This window comes from Pogona vitticeps, chromosome 1 (genome assembly GCF_051106095.1).
Source record: "Pogona vitticeps strain Pit_001003342236 chromosome 1, PviZW2.1, whole genome shotgun sequence".
Lineage (NCBI taxonomy): Eukaryota > Metazoa > Chordata > Lepidosauria > Squamata > Agamidae > Pogona > Pogona vitticeps.
In genome coordinates this window covers 306,184,957-306,207,694 of record NC_135783.1, presented here as the reverse complement: position 1 = coordinate 306,207,694, position 22,738 = coordinate 306,184,957, and the positions used below count along the sequence as shown (strand labels likewise).

Below are 22,738 nucleotides of genomic sequence, written 5' to 3'. Positions count from 1 at the left end.
ATCTGTCTCCTGTTTATCATACTACCCTATCACCCATCCTCAGAAAGATCAGCACCACACACACCAGAAAGACCACTGTTAATGACTCATGATGGTGGAGAAGGACTACAGAAGTGGGGTTTTGACTGACTGTGAGGCCCCCAAGATGGAGGCCCTGGTAGGAGTGCCGTCGCTCCCATCGAGGGCCCAACACACTCAAACATCTCCACCTCCTACACCACCGCGTCGGGAAGAGAAAGGAGTGGAGACCCCTGATTGGGGGAAGGAAACCTCAGATTCCCCTAAGAAGAACAAAGGGGTAGATACTAGCAATCTGGAGTCAACCTTGAAAGAGTTAAACATTACCCCCAGGTCTGGGGGAACTTTGGCGGGAAGAAAGGGGGAGGAGATCGAAGCGGCGGTAGGAGATATAAGGGAAAAGAGGGAGGAGATACCAGGCGGTTGGGAATGGATCTGGATGGAAGATCCATGGACCCACAAGTGGGAGCAGGTGCGGGTCCCTCGCGAGGAGGCTGAGAAGAGACGTCAGCTAGGTCTCAAGCCTCGTCCCTCGTATTGGGGAGAAACGGAGACCAAAGAGTGGAGATGGAAGCTGAGGGAAGAGAGAGAAGCGGTGGCCCATGAGTTGGAGAGGAAAAAGGCATGGCATATAGCTGAGTTACAGAAGTTGGGGGGGTTTCCCGGGCCATGGATGGCCGACGATGGAGAGGGGTCGTCATGGGGGGACTGGAGCGGGGATGAAGAAACCGTTCCCTTAATTGTTTTGGAAGAAGAACTGAACCCCATTCCTGGTGCTGTGAAGCCCTTAACAGGACCATGGAACCTGGAGAACACTAATCCGTTTATTAATAGTTTGTGGACACCTTTGAAACCGAGTTTGGAATTACAAGAGACTTTGAACCCCTTTTTGAACCCCCACCCTCCTAATGTTGATGTAGCAATAAACACGGAACCGTTTGACTTGTTACCACTGTCTCGTCCTTTATTGGAGGTGCCTGCAGCTCCAGAAAATGAACCCTCACACTGACACCCCCCAATCTTTTGTCCATCTAACGAGCCTATTCAGACTAGGAGGAAATGAAAACAAAGTCTACCAACTCTCCTCAGACTGAAGAAGCTACTTGGATGGTAGCAAAACATTTCAACCTAATAAGAAAGAAGTCCAGTTTCCATTACTCAGCTTTCAGATAACCTCACCTGGATGACTGAGAATCTTCACAGATATACTGAGTCTATAGCATAACAGTGCATTAAGAGTGTAAGTGATACAATCCTAAACACTCAACACAAATCTATGTCAGATCTACTCAGCCATCCAACCTCTACCTATACCACTCCCTAGGAAGTATAATTTCAAAAAAAACCAGCTGAGAAAGGTTTATAACAATGGTGCACAAATGTTTCCCAAAGTGGTCTATATGGACCCCAGGGGTCGATTTCGACTTGCAGGGGGTCCACGTCAAAGAGAAAAAAATGGGGGTGCAAGTTTAGACTTTTATCAAAGCTTTGCAGGAGGCAGGGGGTCTGCGAAAAACAAATAAGTCATCAAGTGGTCTATGGGGCAAAAAAGTTTGGGAACCTATGTTGATAAATTTGTAATGTCCTCATGCGTCCATTGCAAGAGAGTGTGGGACCAACTAAATCCCAGGACTCACTCCAGAAACACATGTCCAAAGTTTAAATTATATTTCACACTTGGAAGAAAATCCTTTTAGTGAACATATGATAAAAGCTGGGAGAAATTTGATCTTTAGTTAGCAGAAACAAGAAGAGCCCAATGGACAGACACTATAACAGAACATGACAGGAAAAGCTTAGAGGCTACTAAAATGGTTGAAAATGATCCCAAAAAATGACACTTAAGTAAATAAAACTCCCAACCAAATAGCATACTGCTTCTGCCAAGGAAGACCAAACAATGCATAATAAAAATAAAATATTGAAAGGATATTCAGAGTGACAGATGCTGGAGAAACCAAAGGAACAGTGTCCCACATGATAGCATCCTGACTCCATTACTTTTTGACATTTACACAAAGGATCAAGTGAAATTCTCATACTCCAGAAGTTTCATCTGTGATGATGATCTTTCCTTGATAGTCCATGGGGAAATCTTTGAGGCCATCGAACACCAGCTAATCTGAAACCAAACCTTCTGAAAACACAAGTCTCTGCCTTTCACTTAAAGAACAGAGAAGCAGAGATGAAGCTCCAAGTTAGCTGAGAAGGCAAGATTTTGGAACATTGCCCTACCTCGAAGTACTTGGGTATCACTATAGATCAAACCCTGACCTACAAAAAATTGTATAAACGCCAAACAGAAAGTTGCTGCCAGAAATAACATACTAAGGAAGCTGCCTGGGTCAGACTGGGGTGCACAACCACAAATAAGAACAGCAGCTTTGTCCCTGTGCTACTTCACAATAGAATATGCTAGTGCCCTATGGTGTAGATCAGCACAAGTCAAACAAGTGGAAGTACCTCTGAATAAATCATGCAGGATTATTACTGGATGCCTAAAACCTGCACACACTGAAAAAAAGTGTATTATTTAGCTGGCTTTATCCCTCCAGAAGTAGATCAAGAGGCACTAGCAAATAATGAATTAAATAAGGTAATACAGAACCCCATCCACTTCATGGACACCAAACCTCTAGATGATGGCTAACATTGAGGAAAAGGGGTTTATGCACACATCTCAAGCTCTAAATTTGAAACTAGAAGAAGCTAGGCTAAACCTATGGAGGACAGAAACAACACACCTTGCTAAATGGATGAATGAAGAATAATGTCTCCCACCAGGACAAGACTCCAGTTCAGTGGTTCCCAACCTATTTTGAGGTTTGACATTGACGGTGACCCAAGACCCCCCTCAGAAAACACTTTGTCACCCTCTTGGAACTCTGCTCTAGCTGGACCATCTGGAAGCCACTTAATAGACTTCAAAGCAAAGTCGGAATATCAAGCAAAATGGGGCTACTTGGATACAGAACCAATTTTCTGTGGGGAAAAAATCAACTAATGCAGTTCATATGTGTATGCATTTTATGCCCCACCACATGTACAAAAAGAAGGTAACACTATTGAAATAGATTGCTTCTAGTCAAAAATAACCTCATTGTCTTAACATTTGGCATTTGTTTGAACTTTATATTTCATACACATCTAGCCATCTCGGGTCCTTTTTAAGGAGCAAGGTGGGATAATAAATAAATAAATAAATAAATAAATAAATAAATAAATAAATAAATAAATAAATAGTGACACATTCTAATAGAAAGAAAGAAAGAAAGAAAGAAAGAAAGAAAGAAAGAAAGAAAGAAAGAAAGAAAGAAAGAAATGCAATTGAGGATTGGATATCCTTCCTCCTCAGTCAGTACAGAAACCAAGCAGATTAGTGAAGGAGAAGAAACCTGTATGAAATTCTTCTCAGCCATTAGTCCCAGAAGAATTGTTACAACACTGGGATAAAATGTGTACTACTGTAATATGTTTTAAGTTTCGGTTTATTAGAAATATAGCTCAAAAATCAAGACAAAGATTCTTAAATTAAAACCTCTCAGTACAGTACATATGAGAAGGAATATAAAACACTAGGTGTAAAGAGACCAGTCATTACACAAAACATAGCTAGATCCTTCCTCCGCCTGGTAAAGGAACACAAGCATAACACTGGAAGGAGCAATTCTTACTTAAACGTCTGGTTGCTTCAGCCAGGTCGTCGGTCTTACCTCAACAATATGACTTGATGCTTAGAAATCTCGCAACCTTTCCCTGCCTACTAAAACTCTAGAACAGTAATGTCAAATAAGCATTGCCATGGAGATCTGAAGGTCAATGCCTTGTTAGAAGTGCAATTCACTGCTGAACTATTTCAATAATAAGTTAACACCAGTCTGTAAAACTACCTTTGTTTTTAGTTTTTACATGCTGATATGAAAGACAAGAACTGTCTCCATTTGCAGTGAAACCTGAGTTTCCTGTGATTTCATCGTGTGTCATGCACAATGGAAGCTGTCAAGCTCAATCCTAGTACATTTGTTATAATCTAATACAATCAGCCACTCTGAGTCATGGACAACATACACTTCCATTTTCATATTTCCAAAGCAAATGAAGTTCTTTAGAACGTTCTGTAAATTCTTCCCCTTACCAAAAACTTTCTACCCAATTACATGGACTACAGTATTCAAAAGTACAGAAACATATGCACACATCAGATGGACCCGAGGAAATTTCAATGAACCAACTCTTTCCATGATGGCAAAAAGTAACCCATCTTATTTTGTCAAGGTGACAAATTTCGGCTTTTATTTCAAACAATTCTTAAGCATTTTTCTTTCTACCACGCTTCACAGTAGAATAAACAAAATGAAAAAGGCTATTCAAGCAACCTGAAATCAAAAGCTGTGCACAATGAGGAACAGAACTCTATAAAAAGGCACTAATATCACTAGATAAGCACCACTAATATTGCTTTTATTAATCTAATTTATAGTACTGTGTCACATTTGAAATAATTGAGCAGAGTGCCAGCTTCCTTCCCTTTCGCCAATCTCTAAAATAGTGTTTCTAGCTTGCCAGATAACTAAGACACTTCCTTACAACTCCTAATCTGGTGGGATCAACTTTGATTTATGGCTGTTTTAAAAGTACTTCAATATCCCAACATACTTAACACAATGTGTATTCTTAAAACAGCTTTAATAAAAAAATCCCACCTACACTAGGCCTGAAAAATGGCATTTCAAACAACTTCTGTGTATACCAGATCCTGTATTCAAACCAAGCTTGAGTCTCATTAAGATTATGACCACATATATGACCACACAACTCATACATGAAATTTGTAATTCCTGATTCTTGCCTTCCCTATTCATCATCCTACAAAGTAGCAAAAGTAGTGAGCCGCTCAGAGTGGTATAGATTTACCAGATGAGCGGGATATAAATCAAATAAATAAATAAATAAATAAATAAATAAATAAAATAGTGTTGCAGTCTACACATAACTACAAAGATGCAAGTCTGCAACAAGCAAGTGTGTAGGAAAATGTAACCTGATGATCTAATCCAAAGTAAGTTTACTTAGGAAAAAGTTGCCTCAGTTAAAAGTTCCCTCATGTAAACAATGTTAAACCAAGCCCTTATATTTATTGCTGTTATGTTTAGTTATCATCTTGACAAGAATGTTATTAACAAGATCAGTTATTTGTTACCAAACAAAAGTTTATTTCATTCTATTCATTTTAATAAAAAAACAGATGCTAGGTAATTGTGAATGTATGAGGGCTTGTTTGTTTTTTAAATTTCATTGCTACTGTGGATGAAGCTGGTTTTAACTTCATTCATGGTAAAAACTAGGATAGAAATCAAACAAACCAATTAAATAAATAAATATATGCATTACTTATTTTATATATGGTATAGAAACGAAGAACAAAAATGTTACTAGCAGTTTTATGTCATCAATCCTTCACCCAATATGCACTTTGCTTTGTCATACAGAAGATAATGTACATGCCTCTCCTCTCAAAGTATTGGGAAGATTAGTCATTGTTTGGTGCATGATTCAGGAAGGCAGAGTGCTAAGTGCTTTGCCTATTCAGCTCCTTTAACTTGTTCACTGGAAATATAGCCATAGACCTGTATCATGCCACATACACATGAACCACAATCAAACAGATGGTCAGGTTGCTTGCTTCCAACATGCAAACGAAAAAGGTATTTACTTACCTCCCATTGGAATCATCTATGCTTTCAACCGTATGCTTATAGCTATTAATCAGAAATTATAAAAGCTATAGGCTCTTGCCTCACTCAAAAGATTCCACTGAATGCACAAAAGGCCTTTTTGGAGGTCAAGGATAGAGGTATCCAGTACCTCCTTGTGTGAAAATAAGCCCCACTCTTTGGGGGCAATCTCTAATTTACACAACAAGTTGGAGATTTCAAAAGAGCCACAGCTAAAGTGTTTTGCTTCACCAACAATAAACAGGATACAGCCCACTAAAAATAAATTGGACATGAAACAAACTTATATTCATCCCATAGCAAATGAAAGGTACTAGAACTTCAAATGTATGCAATATAGTAAGAAACAGGCACTCAAAATCCTTAACAGAATTCCTAAATATGTAGTTAACTGTTTTTAATGCATTTATTTATTTTAGGCGCAAGATTAAATTCGTCACCACATAGTTCATAGAGAAATTGATGAAAAACAATATACAAGAATAATTCATAATCTAAAATGTTATTCCTGTACACACTTACTTGGGAATAAACCCCACTGAACTCAGTGGGATTTACTCTTGAGTGAATACGCACAGAGGACAGGGCAGTGAAGTGCATTCAAAAGTATCCTGTTAGCCAAGAGGTAAAAAAGAGAAATAATTCATATGCTAACAGCTGCACTGCTAGGCTTTTTTAAAATTTTGAAGTTAATATCTTCTCCTTTTACAAGAATGCTAAAGCAATTCCCTTGGTGCTAAAATGACAGGTATTTCCCATTCATTACAATCATTCCTTTAGATTTGCTATGACATCTATTTTATCAAAAGAAGAAAAGAAAGAATACTCAGTTCGGGTCTGCAACATTTCTATATGCATTTTTTAATTATAACCCATGAGCCTAAATTCTTATTCCAAACTGTGGATGAAGGAAAGAACGGTCCAATTCAATCAAGGTGATAACTGTGCAATCAGTTTCTGCCAGGACAGCACTTTACACTATTAAATACTCCCAACACACACACACACACACAGAGAGAGAGAGAGAGAGAGAGAGATGGTGGCTGTAGTATATATATATATATATATATATATAAAGCAAAATGTGATAAATATCAGTCACACTTAAGAATTCCTAGAACACTGCAAAACAAATCCTAGAGCAAGATAGAATGAAAACAGGTAAAGGTAAAATCACAATACTCACCAAAAGAATGAATACAAGTATCAATAAGGTCATCCAGGCTGGCTCCTTTGGCTAAGTGTACCAAAGACATTGTTAGGCTGAATTCAGCAGCTTCAGGAAGATCTGAATGGGAGCAACAGATCTGCTCCTGCTGAACAGCTGCCTTTGGATCAACGCTGCATCCTGGCAAAGCTTTCCTAAAGTGGAGGGGGGGAAACACAGTCACATGTGAGAACATCATTTCACAACAGCCTCGGCAGCAGGTTGAAAAAAAAGACACTTGACTATCAGAGGAATTGGGCTTTTCAAACACTCTCCTCCCACTTAGGAAGATGCATCCAAGGTTCCTCCTTTTGTAGAAGACATTCCCTTCCACAAATGTACTCATTCTTCCATCTGTTCTATGAGCCACATGTGGCTCTTACAGCACACAGAGATCCTCATAATTGTACAACCTGTAGTCATTTTTATCCATTTCCTTTAACCCTTCAAACATACACAAGCAAGCCAGCAATCACATCTTACAGTCATATAATCACATAGTTGAAAGCGATCTTAAAGGTCATCTAGTCCAGCCTCTTCCCAAAACAGGAAATCCAGTGCTACAACAATGCTAACAAAGGACCACCAGCCACCTTCTACTTAAAAATCTTAACAAATAAGAGTCTTGAACCTTCCATGGCAGTCTTCCTGTTACTGGACAGCTCCCCCATCATTAGGAAAGTCTTCATAATGCTTCCTATAACTGAACCATATGGGTTCAAACTTCAAGGAAAAGTGTTCAATGTAATTCATTCAAACAGAAAACAATTGTTGCACGTGGGGGATTAGAAATCTATTCTAGATTATACCAGATCCTTTCCAAATCTGCCATTTGTGACTCACGATTTCTACAAATAGAGATACACATGGAGTCCTGAAGCAATATTTCTTAAGACATGGCAAAAGTTATGAATAGCCTACAATACCCAAGTATCCCAAAGGGAGCTAAGATGACCTTAAAAGCACAGGTGACAGAGGGAAATGACTTGTTCTTATTCAAACCATCAGACAGGGGAAGCAGATAAGCCACACCTATTAAGAAGCAGGAAATAGAAAGCAAATGCCTGACATTTCTTTGGACAAGATTGAAAGAGATGCACAGATAGCTGAGACGTTCTCTGCAAGAATCCAGTGGCAATCAGGGATGGGACTCAAGTTGTAGGACTCACTGTCAAGTCGGACTTATGTCACATTAGTGACTCAACTCAGACTCAATTCAGGGTTTTTCAATGACTCGGATTTGGTACCCACCCACCATCTCCTTGTTTTCTGGTGGGAAAAAAGCTTGTTTTAATAGGTACCAAAGACTTGGTACCAAAGACTCTGACTCGGGACTCAGATGAAAAGATTTGCCAACATCCCTAGTGGCAATGATATTTAATTCTGGAAATCTGATGGTGGAGCAATATCTTTTAGGGAGTTAGTTCGTTCATTTAGTCGTTTAGTCGTGTCGGACTCTTTGTGACCCCATGGACCAGAGCACGCCAGGCCCTCCTATCCTCCACTGCCTCCCGGAGTTGTGTCAAATTCATGTTGGTAGCTTCACAGACACTGTCCAGCCATCTCATCCTCGGTCATCCCCTTCTCCTCTTGCCGTCACACTTTCCTAACATCAAGGTCTTTTCCAAGGACTCTTTTCTTCTCATGAGATGGCCAAAGTACTGGAGCCTCAGCTTCAGGATCTGTCCTTCCAGTGAGCACTCAGGGTTGATTTCCTTTAGAATTGATAGGTTTGTTCTCCTTGCAGTCCAGGGGACTCTCAGGAGCCTCCTCCAGCACCACAATTCAAAGGCATCAATTCTTCGGCGGTCTGCTTTCTTTATGGTCCAGCTCTCACTTCCATACATCACGACAGGAAAAACCATACCTTTGACTATTCGGACTTTTGTTGGCAAGGTGATGTCTCTGCTTTTTAAGATGCTGTCAAGATTTGTCATCGCTTTCCTCCCAAGAAGCAGGCGTCTTTTAATTTCGTGGCTGCTGTCTCCATCTGCAGTGATCATGGAGCTCAAGAAAATAAAATCTGTAACTGCCTCCATGTCTTCCCCTTCTATTTCCCAGGTTATGGGACCAGTGGCTATGATCTTAGTTTTTTTTATGTTAAGTTTCAGACCGTTTTTTGCACTCTCCTCTTTCACCCTCATTACAAGGTTCTTTAATTCCTCCTCACTTTCTGCCATCAGTGTCGTATCATCTGCATATCGGAGGTTGTTGATATTTCTTCCGGCAATCTTAATTCCAGCTTGGGATTCCTCCAGTCCAGCCTTCCGCATGATGTAATCTGCATATAAGTTAAATAAGCTGGGGGACAATATACAGCCTTGTCGTGCTCCTTTCCCAATTTTGAACCTTACATTTAACCTGAATATTTGTAAATAAATACACTATCACAAAATGTGCAAGTCTCCAGTGTTCCTATTAAAAAGAAATACATTTTTGTATACATACTCAAACCCATAGAGAACTGGCACACAAGGACAAAGTAATGATTGAAATAATGTTGTGTAGTTACACAAACAGCACAACTTTTAGAGAGAAATTGCCAGGATTTAATAAATCTCCACAGATTTTTATATGTTGCACACTGAGTGACTCAGGATACAACAGATAATGTCTATGGAAATCTCTTACCTTAGGAAATTTGCTTCCAAAAAGTTACACGGTTTGCATAACTGCGCAACTGGATTGCAGTCACAGCATTTTTTAAAAATGCCCCAGCAAATTAATACTTTTCAAAAAGATGGCTATCTAAAACACATTTTCTAAAACACATATCTAAAACACATATTATCAAACACATATTTGCAGAATTTAAGACTATTCTGCATGCATATTTTTAGTACACTGAAAAAAGAATCCAAATTCTGCTCCCAACCATTTCAATAAACTTTGAAAATAACACATTGCTCCCTTAAAGCTGAAGAATCAGCTGTTTCTGTACATGCATGTATATCTGGGTAGGTAAGTGAGACTGAATGTATGGTAAGACTTTTATCTCCCTCCCATTCTGAAAAAAGAAGTTCCTCATACCCTACAGACTTCTAGAGCTATACCAATAGTGATGCTCCCATAAATTTTTGGTTAAAGAAAATGAGACAGAGCAACAGCAAATATCAGGGGAGATGCTTAAACCGTCCCCTGCTATCAGCTATTCCACTCCAAACCCCTTTTCCCTAAATTAAATGCCAAGATTAAAATTAGTGTCCAAGCCCTTCCACATGCCGAGCACTCTCTGGAATACATTCAGTGTTAGTAACCATTAATAATGTATATTCAGACATACCTCCCATATTGCTCCAACAATCTAATTTCTCTTAAAATTAGGAAAAAGTTAAGCCACATGCAGTATGTTTAGTAACTTCACAATCCATGACTCAGCAGCTGATGCTGATTCCTGTTAACCATAGGTGAGTTCACAGCTGCTAATAAATACCAATTTCATTTACATACTTCAAAACAGTTTTTAAGAAGCCAAAGAGCTGGTTTGGGCATAATGTTAAATTGAAGTTAAACCAAAGTTTGAGAAGACCATACCAAAGCAAGCCTTGGATTCCTATCTTCATCCCTCTCAATTTCTCCTACAATTAGCTACAATTTTCCAGGTCATCAAAATCCAAACAAACTATACTTAATCATAATCTCTTGACCCAGGTAAATTTCTCAGTGGTTGTTCTTCCAGTAGGATTTTTAAAAGCAAAATGCTACCCTGTTTCCCCAAAAATAAGCCCTAACCTGAAAATAAGCCCTAGTATGATTTTTCAGGATGCTCATAATATAAGCCCTACCCCAAAAATAAGCCCCAGTTAAGTAAAACCCCGCCCTCTACCATTGTGGAGCAACCAGAAGAAGATGACATGACTGTTCTGTATTTGAATAAATGTAGACTGTTGTACGTAGGGAAAAAACATCCCCTGAAAATAAGCCCTACTGCGTTTTTGGAACAAAAATTAATATAAGACCCTGTCTTCTTTTCAGGAAAACACGGTACAGTATTAGATTTCCATTTTGGTAGCTAGCATCTTGCTTTGGCTTTTGTGCCAAAGGCCAACGTCAAAAGGTCAAATTGTCATCTGGCAACTGGAATGATCATTTGGCAAATGGGTTGGTTAAAGAAATCAAAAATTCTTATTTCTTGCTAAGGTTTAAAATACAGTAATAGCTGTTGCCTCCCTTTGGAAGTTAAAGGGGACCTATTAAGACTGTCTGTGTCCTTCTGGTTTCAGAAGGATTCCAGAAGACTTTGGAGTAATTTCCAGCACTTATAGCTGCGGCTTCTGTTAAAGCCATGGGCAATCTTTAGCATAGAGGTGACTGAGAAGTGTAACACAACATATTCTGACTGACTCCATCAGTTTTGTGTGACCTCTTGTCATGCACCTGAGCTGAGTGCCAAAAAATAAATAAATCTGGAAGCCTGTAGAAATCAAGTGGAGAATGGGACCATGTATAACTATGACAATCACTATAGTCTCACTCTGAGGACGTGGACATGATCCACAAAGATTCAAATTACAGTGGTGCCTCGCTTAACAATTACCCTGCATTATAACAAAATCACTGTATGACGATCTTTTTGCAATTGCAATTGCGATCGCAAAATGATGGTCTAAATAGGGTTTTTTGCTTTGTGATGATCGGTTCCCTGCTTCGGGAACCGCTTCTTCGCAAAACGATGGTTTTTTAACAGCTGATTGGCGGTTTCAAAATGGCCACCGGGTGCTTAAAATGGCTCCCCGCTGTGTTTAGGGATGGATTCTTCGCTATACAGGCAGCGAAAATGGCCGCCGTATGGAGGATCTTTGCTGGATGGTGAGTTTTTACCCCATTGGAACGCATTGAACAGGTTTCAATGTGTTTCAATTGGGTTTTTAATTTCATTTTATGATGTTTTCGCTTAATGGCGATTTTCCTGGAACGGATTATTGTTGTTAAGCGAGGCACCACTGTAAAATACAGCAGTCTTTAAGGTGCCTTTTTTTCTCTTTTGTTTTTGTTTTGTTTGTTTGTCTGATACAACTGACCTTGTGTTGAGGAAATTACTCAAAGCATTAAATATCCTAAATGTGTATAAAGTTTCATTACAGAATTGAACACAACAAGCACCAGCTCATTATCAAGCCCAATCTGTGGCGGTGTTCAACCTTTCATCCTGCAGGAAGCTTTCAGAAACCAGATCCTGGTTCTCTCTATGAACAGAAGGAGCCCTTCTGTCTGTAGAACGGTATGTGTAGATCCAAGCCAATCTTTTAAATCGAACGGAATAAAGCCTCAAAAATTCTATTTATGTGGCATTTAACAAATTTAATAATAAATAATAAAAAATGACTAGTCAAAGTAAGCTATGTTCAAAGTGCCTGCCCACCCCAAATTAGGTACAAATCATAGGTAAAACCGAACCCTTAACTAGTTGTGGGAAATCTACATCACTCTACTTGGTCTACACTTCCCATCCAATATGGCCAAGTAAGGGATTGTGTGAATCGTAGTCCACGTAATGGTGAAAGATCACAACAAGTTCTCCCACCTCTGCCCTAAATTACAGTTAGATGAGTAACCTGTGGTTAATATAAAGCAAACATGGAAGAATCCAATACAGTACTATCTTCACAGACACAGTGGAAAACAAGAAGCAAGTGTGTGAGCTTCAAGGTTGCCGAGAGTCCTTCTCAAAACCTAAAACCTCAAGAAACAAAAGCATGAAGAAAAAAATTGGTTGCTTCCATGGAGATTTGGGCTCAAAGACAGGATGCCACACAGTTTTTTTTAAAGCCTATTTTTATCTTCACACCGTCCTGTACAATTGCAAAGGAACCTTGCAACCTTCTGCTACCTCCAGATCAACCAAAGAGGAAGGCAATGGTAGCTTAGCAGCCACCACAATTCACACAAGTCCAAGGCAGCAAAGCACTGTGTCCCATGTGCTGCTACCCATAGCCCATGTCTATCTATATAAAGAAAGCATTTTTTTTAGATTCACACATACAATTGTCCAGCAAAGACAACAGATCTTTGGCAGTACCAAAGACCTTTTCCAAGCCTTTGAATTCAAAGTGAGGAAACATAACGTTACTGGTAAGTAGAGAACTTAACTTCCCTAGTTACCAATTCCACATCCACTACAGAAAACAACAGTGATGAGAGAGTAATGACCTAAGTTACTTGAAGCCATGAGGACTGGTGCCTAACTTCCCAGAATAAAGAGTTTCAGCTTTTTGGATAGTCTTTTTTATTATTATTATTTCGATTTCAGCTGAAGTTTTGAAAAACCCTGCCACCCACCCACTCGCTAAGGTCGATTAAGAAAGCAGCACAGTCCGATGTTCTGGTGGGATTTTAAAAAGCTCTCTTCTCTTGTATCACTCAGTCTCTTTTCTCTGCAAAAAAAAATACAAATAGTCCCCCCCCCTTTGCTCAATAGCCACATCTGGCTTGGCGTGGAAAGGAAGGTGCCCAACCGGGAAAACAAACACGGGAAGCCAGGAGGTGGGAGTTCGGCTGGTCGGTGAGGTGGGGGGGGGAGAAAGGAAACCCAGGGGAGGCGGAAAGACGCCTGGCGGGGGACTCGAGGAGGACTTACGGCGTCGGGCGGCTGCCTTCTAAAGCTTGCATATCGGCGGCGGCCACCTCAGCCCGGCGGGGTCGACTCTCCACTCCCGCCAAAGCCTGAGCGCGCAAGGGCCAGGGCGGCCTCGCCTGCACATCGCTGCCCGTCTCTGTCAGCGCCCTCCGCTGTCACCGCCGCCTCCGGGCGAGGGAAGTTCGAACCCCGGCTGCGGCGCGCACAAAAAGCCGAGCCGAAGCGAGGAAGAAGGCGGGACCAGCGAGAACTTTTGTCGGCGTGAGGAAGTGGCGGTGGAGGGGCGCCGGGGTCGGCTAGCCCCTGTGGCCTTCTTTGGAGAAAAGGTGGTGGCTTGCTGCGCCCACCCCACCCACCCGCAATGCTCTTTGGTGTGTAAAATCTCTGTAGAGAAAAGGGAAAGGTCGACGGAGCAACCTGCTCCCCGCGGGGGCGGGCGCGGAGTCTACGCCTTCGAATTTCTGCTTGAGGCGTCCGGTGACAGAGCCACTTGCCAGGAAGGGGGTAAAAGGCAGACGGGTCATAGAAAAAAAGACCTCGCCCAGTGAGATGCTACCTACGTTTACGTTGATGTCAATGCGATTGAATTGGGCTGCGGGTCTCCCAGATCAAGGTCTGCCTCATGATCGGAACAGCATGTTCTCTGCCCTTAACAGGGCCTTCACCAACTACATTCTATGGAATTTTGTGATCTTGCCACCTGCCGTCTACCTCCTTTTTCTTAACTTTGTCCAAAGAAGCAGTCGTCACGCTCAATTCTTCTAATAAAACTGGTTTATTATTTAACATACCTTCATCAATATTTGAGTCTAGTTTCTCATCATCCAAGTTCAACAAAGTAAATCATAAGTCTTCACGTTATTAAAACAGGGTATCTCTTCATGGCATGACAATGGGGAGACCACTTGGATTTGGCACTCATCAACTGTGACGTGTACTCGGCCCACTTCAATTTTGTGGACTGAACGTGGAACCCTCTTGGCGTTCACCCTTTATTAAGCCATGGAACTGTTCTCCCTAGGGGTCTGAAGGGGCTGGGCCCACGGGATGTCTCCAGACTCACTATACATCTCAGCCTTTCTCTTCTCTGTTCTTCCCTTTTTACCCACACTTTATACTCTTCCTTTCTCTCCTCTGTCTTCCCTCAGTAAGGTGGCTTTCTATACGTCTGTCGTCTCCATTCCCTTTCAATGTACTCACGGGGCACTTTGAATTCCACCCACTCTCCTGTCCAAAGGTCTTCTTGGATCAACTCTACAAGCTCTTCTTTTTCCTCTACTTTGTCCACTCTTCCCCAACACGCTTCTACCTCTCTCTCTCTCCCTCCTCCTTCTCTCTTTTTAATCTTCCTCTTTTCCCACCTGATTTGCGCCCCCTTCAGTCTCTTCCTTTATTTCTAATTTACTTAATTCCCTTTCAATAACTCCCATCTCTTACTCCTCTATCTTTGTTTGAAAGTCCGAAGGTACACTCTCCTGATCCTGGTTGAGGTGACTCTTCGCCTCACAAATTTCCTTGAGAGATATGGTTTGGAAGGCTGGCATCAGTTTTTCACATTTCTATCTTGATTCCAAAGGGACACTCGTCAGATTTGTCTGGCTGCTGATCCAGGTTGTGCCCTTGGTGGGATACTGAGGATTCACCATCTGTGCATCAAAAGTAGAAGGGTCACGTAGTTCTTTAAAGACTAACAGGTCTCTTGTCAATGTAGCTCAAACTTCCAGAAATAAAATCTTTTGGCATGAAGTGTTATCCTTAGTTGACATGAGGAAGGGAGGAGGAGGCAAACAGTTTTTCACAAATTTAGATAAAGTTTAAGAAAAGCAAAATACTCCCATTAACACAATTGGGATCAAGAGAATAAACTCAGTTAACTGACATAGCAAATCTGGAATATTATCTGTATTCCTGAGAATGCTCAGCTGAAAAGCAGAAGCTATCAAACTTTTAAAATGATTCTTTTTATGATTTTTGCTGACTGCCTTGAGCACTTTTTTAAATTAATAAACAGATCCAGTTGCTATTTGTTTTATTTCTGTGGTGCCTATTTTTGTTAACCTGATTCTATAGTATACATCTGTCTTTGTGCCAGGAAGAGAAGTGAGCAGGATAGGCTGTATAGCCTATATCTCTTTAATACAGAAAGCCCCAGATTCTGTCCTTGGCAGTTCCAGATAGAGATGAGATTCAAAACAGCCTTATTGGTCATGGAGAGATGAAAAAAACTCACTTTTAATTTTTTAAGCATTTCTGCAAAATGGTATATGAGTACATTAATTAAATTGAAATTTAACTATCAAGTTAGTGTTACAGCTGAGGATACCTGGCAGAATCCTGATATTCTGTTTGTTTTCTTGACTTTAAAAAGGTAATTAGACTTTCATTAGATCATTAGTAAAATTGGAATGTTACGGTTAGGGCCAGTCTAAAACCTTTTGCTGTTTGAAGCAGAACAGCAAATGGCAACCACCTACTCTACTCATAGGCAGCCAAGTTCTTTCGGCGCATAAGGTAGCAATCCATCAAGCTTCCCTACCCTACTCACAGAAAACACAATCATAACAAACTATACAGTGGGGGCTTGACTTGAGAACTTAATCCGTATTGGAAGGCGGTTCTCAAGTCAAAAAGTCTGTAAGTCAAGTCTCCATTGACCTACAGTGCATTGAAAACCCATTAATCCCGTAACAGGCCGTTTTTGTTCCATTTTGGTTTTTTTCTGGTCTGTAAATCAAATCTCAGTCGGCAAGTCAAACCTAAATTTTGCGGCCAGAGAAGTCTGTAACTCAAAAAGTCTGTAAGTCAAGCCGTCTGTAAGTCAAGGGTCCACTGTATCACCAACAGTTTGCATGTTTTCATGACACACAAAATCTGCTGCCTGAGGCAGACGACTCAATCTGCCTATTCAGAACCAGGCCTCATGGAAGTGAAACTCAAGCACTAATTTACCTGCAAACAGTTTAAACCTCGGAGGTATATTTAGCATCATCAAAATAAAACTCCCCAGTTCCAGTCTTACTCAGCATCTCTCATAGGACCCTGCAGAAAGTTCCATGCTTTGACTCATATAGGAAAAAAAAACTACACCAAATGTTTTACCTTTGATTACAATCCCAATTTTACATTATTTTTTAAAGGCACTTGTTACTGCCGTATTTTAAGTCTGAAAGTAGACTTACATTGTTTACCGTTGAGGTTTTGTCATGCTTTGGTTGGTAGGGGGATGGGGGTAGAGCCTTTGTGGCCCATCCTGTTTCCCTTCTCTACTGTTGCTATTTCCGAAGGTTTAATTTCTTAGACATAGAGCTTCAGTTTTAACGGAGAATGTTGGAGCCAGAAATTTAGAGAGATGGTGGCCCAAGACACTAGTTTAAATGAGATAGAATGGTAAGTGGCAAACCACACACCCTCAAGTGAGGTTACAAGTATATAAAGGCAACCAATCCATGCTGGCATAAGAAGCAGATAATCACAATAACAATACCACAATAGCAAACCAACTATTTGCCGCATCACAAAAATGTAATGAACCACTTCACTCTGCCCAAGTATAGAGCTAGTCCTGTAAATATGATGATATAAAATGTTTTATCCATGGCTGAATAAAATATATAGAAGCAACTATTGTGTGTGTGTGTTGGAAACAAAATATGCTGACAATATGCAACAATAAGAAAATAAGTATAACTGCATAAAATTATTTTGCATGAGGCTGATGATGTCATTAGCCATAGACATTTTTGGAGAGTCACAGGTTTCCAATTCCACCCCATCCCCAGGTTCTGAAGCTTTCCAACAATACCTTTCATCCTGGAGGTGCTTTTGAGGGCTGGGGTTTGGTTTCCAAAATTGCTGATCTTATTACTAAGCAGTGGCTGCAACCATGAACAAAAAAACTTCCGCCCCTATCCCACAGCCCCCAAAAGCTTCCCCAGGTCAGAAGTATCCTAATCATGCTTCAGAACTTGAAGGCTGGAGGATTGGAAACTTTTAATTCCTTCAAAAGGGTGGATATTAATGACAGCCTTATGCAGCATAACTCTACAGAACTGGATTTTAGCCAATTAAAATACTACTGGGATGTGCTCCTATGTTATTAGAATCATACTGTGAAGTGCAAAATCGTCTTGATTTTCTTTCTTTAATATATGTTTTCCCAGCCAAAACAACTGATGAGACTGGAAGTAGGTTTCACTATAGATTGCTTTTTCTCAATGCTTTATAAATACATAGCGACGGTAATCCGTGCAGCAAAAATCGTCACTATACGGATTTGTCGCTATGTGGAAAAAAAGCCCATAGGAATGCATTAAAACCGCGTTTAATGCGTTCCTACGGGCAAAAAACTCACCTTTAAGCGAAAATCCTCCATACGGCCACCATTTTCGCTGCCCGGTAAGCAAGGAATCTGGGCGAAAACACAGCGGGCGGCCATTTTATTTACCCGGTGGCCATTTTGGAACCGCTGATCAGCTGTTGGGAAATCATTGCTATGCGAAAATCGGTAAGCGAAACAGATTACCGATCATCGCAAAGCGATATTTTCCCATTAAAAATATCACAATGCGATCGCAAAAGCGAGCGCAAAAAATCATCGCTATGTGCATTCGTCGTTAAACGGGGCGCCCGTTAAACGAGGCACCACTGTACAGGATATAGAAATTAGCTACCTGTCTGGGTATCCTTTGATACAGCTCACAAGGACAATAAACCATATATTGTTTTAACCTTTACAAAATGCTTTCAAAGCCATTTGCCTGAGAAGTCTTTGAGGATAAAAATAGCTGGATGAAAGACAAGCCTTTAACAGTTTTTTCTGCCTGGCTATTTTCAGTTTCATTCACCCTGTAAGATAACTCTTTTCTTGTGGATACATAGTGATATCAGCAACATATGATGAATCTAACTGGCTTAGGTTTCTGGCAGCAGAGTCAGAGGTTGAGAATTTGATTCCCCACTGGGCCTCCCTGACAGTGGCTGGACTCGATGGTCCATAGGGTCCCTTCCAGCTCTGCAGTTCTAAAACTGTTATTATTATCTGTACACTGCAAAAGAGTGGTTCAGTTTTAGAGTTCAAAAATCTTTCTTACGATTCATTTACCAGACTAAACAGAATATGATGACACATTTAAAATAAAATTATATTCTGTTGAAATACTCAATTGGCAATGGTAAAAAATGCATTTTTCTTGCCATAGTATAATTTTTTTTACCTTATAGAGATTGAGAAATGTGTTATGTTCAGGTTGGATTCTGAAAAGCAAGAGTGTGGTTCCTTTTTTTTTCCTTTTTTTTTTTGAAAGAGCTATGCATATGTCACCACTTGCATTTAAGTGATTTCTGGGTTTTGTTTTTATATGCAAAAGTGATGAAAAACCAATTTCACACAGATAAAGGTAAAGGTAAAGGTTCCCCTTGACAATTTTTGTCCAGTCGTGTCCGACTCTAGGGGGCGGTGCTCATCCCCGTTTCCCAGCCATAGAGCCAGCGTTTGTCCAAAGACAATCTTCCATGGTCACATGGACAGTGCAACTTAGACACGGAACGCTTGTTACCTTCCCACCGAGGTAGTCCCTATTTATCTACTCGCATTTGCATGCTTTCAAACCGCTAGGTTGGTGGGAGCTGGGACAAGCGATGGGAGCTCATTCTGTCACATGGATTCGATCTTACAGCTGCAGATCTACAGACCTTACAGCACAGAGGCTTCTGCGGTTTAACCTGCAACGCCACCACATCCCTTTATTTCACACAGATAGGTGGTAGCAAATGGCAGAAGTGTCTGCAATGCTGCCTTCGCCAGTTGTGGAAATGGTTCCAACTGAGCACAGCAGAATTGTTCTACAACCAATTTTTAAAATTCCATTTGAATACATGCATTGACCCGTATTTTAATGATATAATCTTTTATTAAATTACAGTCGTCTATAGAATAAAGGTAAAAAGCAATGGATCCAATATCCATCTCTGCTCTTTGCCAATATCTCCCATGGAAAAATATCCATGAAAAGATTCACTCAGTTGTTACAAATGTATTACAAGTTCAGGTAAAATTGCAATTTTCTAATTTTCCAGAACGATTTTCCACTCAACATATCCAAATTTTTAGTTTTTCAATAAAAGCAGATTTTTTTTCAGTAGCTCATATCCTTGCATTGATATATTTCATTCAGGTGAATGAATATATCTGCTAAGTAGGCCAGTTAAAGTATTGCATCTCTTCTTTCAAGATCTTTAAATATATTACAATTTTGGTTAGTAAGAAACTGAATAATTTCCTTGTGCATTTCAAAAAACCCTGCTTAGCATGCGTCCCTTGGAAAGCCACTTATTCCAGTGTGATAAAGAACCACAGTGTGGTCAGCATCAAATTCTTCTAAAAAGCACAAAATATATGATGATCAAGTGCCTGTCCTTGGATATAATTTACTACATTTACTGCAGTACCTAAGTGTTGTTTTAACTTCTCTGGCAAAGTTTTCAATTAAAGTGCAACATGTAATGTGTCACTGTGACTTGCTGTACTTCTAAACTGCCGTAAAATCAGATTTTGTGATACTACTGTTGGTAATAAATCGTGCTTTTTGGGAGGAGGAAAGAAATTGCTGCATATGTGTAATAATTCATTTCAAAAGTCAATTCCAAGCATAACTTTTAAAGAGCATTCTAAGTAATTTTTGAGACATTTTAACAGGATTTTATCATGTTCTCTCATCAATCCTAAGATTTTTTAAGAGGGTAAGAGCATAATAAGTCTCTTTCTCCTTGTTTTGCAAGGAAAAAAGGCAGCCCATTTGCAGCCCAGAATGCATTCTAAGATGGGGGACACACTGTAGAAGGAGCCTCTCGTAAGAGTGGAAAGGTCTATGAGCACACTTGGGTGTCCCATGGACAACAACATCTAGCTGACTAGTCTTTCGTATCTAGCAGCATTGCTCTGAAAAATCTACTGTAAACTTGCTAATGAGCAAAATGACCCAAAAATCCTTTTTAGGACCACAAATTACAATAATTTAGCTTAATATAGAAGTCATCTCTTCATCTAAAGAAGAACTCTTAGTTTCACTTTACTCTGAATGGAGATGTGACATCCTTTCTTTCCAAGAAACGCACAGAGTAATTGATCAGCTGACATTCCTGGAATATGTCTAGTTGCCGAAAGGCCACACAAACAATATGGAATAGCAATTTTTTAAAGATTAGGTATTATAATCCTTTTGACTGACTATACTGAACTGGACAACATAGAAATCTTGATGGTTGAACTGGCTGTGTTATTACTTGGATTGATAATTGAACTAACATATACAGTGGTGCCTCGCAAGACAATGTTAATTCATTCCACAAAAATCGCTGTCTTGCAAAAACATTGTCTTGCGAAACGCGGTTCCCCATTGGAATGCCTTGAAATCTATTTAATGCGTTCCAATGAGGGGAAAAAAACATCTTATGAAGCATAGACCCAAACATCGTCTTGCGAAAATCAACCATAGGAAAAACTGTCTTGCGAAGCACAACAACGATCGCAAAAACCCATCGTCTTGCGGATTAATTGTCCCACGAGGCAATTGTCTTGCAAGGCACCACTGTACAAAACCTTTCACTAGTTCAGTTTCTCCATTATCAAGATTAAATTGTTTAGTTCACCCATATTCACAATGTTTGTCTTCTTAAGGTTCAACTGCACTCCTGCTTCGGCACTTTCTTCTTTCACTAAAAGTTGTTTCAAGTCATAGCTGCTTTCTTCTAGTAAGATGATGTCATCTGCATATCTTAAATTACTGATGTTTTTTTCCACTGACTTCACCTTCATCCAAATCTAGGCTGGCTTTCCCTTTACCTGTTCAAGGTTTTCCCTTGAAAAGGTAAGGAGATAAAATGCACCCTTGGCTAACACTGTTGCCTATAGGAAACCATTGTATCTCACCATATTCTATCCTAACAGTACCTTTTTGCCCACAATACACATTACAAATCAGAACAAGCAAGTGCTGAGACACATCATTTTCTTCAGAACAGCCCATAGCTTCACATGATCCACAAAGTCAAAGGCTTTTTTGTAGTCCAGCAGTTCTTAACCAGGGGCGAGTGCACCGCTGGGGGTGTGAGAAAGCATTTCTAGTGTCGCGAGTGATTATGATTATTTTTTAAACTTCAAATTTATAATATAACATTTAAAGCTGTCTCTATATGAATTTGACTTGACTGTACTATGTCCTCACAGTTGATGTGAGTACATACGTACTGGGAAATTCTATGACCAGATGCTACAACAGTATGATCCCCACTACTAACCACCCTACATTTGTCGCTGTACATCCGCTTACCAGTACCATGAAACATGCACTTCATCATGCACAAACATTAACACTGCAGGTCAATGCACAAATTAACACTAATTTCCTTTGTTTTGAGTAAGGATTATAATTATTTTTTGTTTACATGTTATTTTAGAATTTATTTAAAATGTGTAGTTAAATAATGTGTGGATATTACTTTATTATTTGTAGAAACCGTTACCACATCAAAAAGACACCAATGGAAAGAGAATTACGTTGCTTACAGATTCACTTGTACAAGAAAGATAGTACCCAACGACCACAATGCATTTCATGTCGCGAAATATTTTCAAACTCCAGTCTCAAATTGTCAAAGTTGTTAGAACATTTCAACAATCAGCATGAGGACAAGGTAGCAGTGGTGGTGCATGTCGGCATCAACAACGTGGGAAATGTAGGCATGGGGTCCTGGAGGCCAAATTTAGGTTCTTAGGGAGAGGAAGCTCAAAGCCAGGACCTCAAAGGTAGTGTTCTCGGAAGTGCTACCTGTTCCACACGCAGAGTCAGCAAGGCAGGTGGAGCTCAGGGATCTCAATGTTTGGATGAGACAGTGGTGTCAGGGGGAGGGGTTTAGATTCATTAGGCGCTGGGGAACATTTTGGGACAAGTCAGGTCTGTACAAGACGGATGGGCTTCACTTGAACAAACAGAGAACCAGTCTGCGGGCGCATAACATTAAAAGGGTGGCAGAGCAGCTTTTAAACTGAATCCCAGGAGAAAGCCGACAGAAGCCAACCGGCGTCCAATTCGGGACTCCTCATCCCTGTGGAATGAGGGTGGAGAGGGTAGAGAACCACAAAGTGATGCCAGTGTAAGAATTAGGACTGGGAGCATGATAGGATGTGATAGTTGGTCCACTGTG

At 40.2% G+C, this 22,738-nt stretch overlaps 1 protein-coding gene across 2 annotated transcripts in view; it reads right to left on the bottom strand.

The window, feature by feature from the left end:
• Positions 1-17,075, bottom strand: part of RASGRP1 (RAS guanyl releasing protein 1) — an 85,687-nt gene extending 68,612 nt beyond the window's left edge. The window contains exons 1-2 of one of the 2 annotated variants that reach the window (XM_020806171.3): positions 13,538-17,075; positions 6,940-7,115 (exon numbers count right to left, since the gene is read on the bottom strand). In XM_020806171.3, the coding sequence (XP_020661830.2) occupies positions 6,940-7,115; positions 13,538-13,569 (208 nt within the window). In that variant the 5' untranslated portion in view covers positions 13,570-17,075. Of the gene's footprint in view, positions 1-6,939; positions 7,116-10,243; positions 13,446-13,537 lie in introns of those variants that run through there. The other variant, XM_072986302.2, reaches the window with a different exon arrangement.
• Between the last annotated feature and the right edge of the window lie 5,663 nt (positions 17,076-22,738).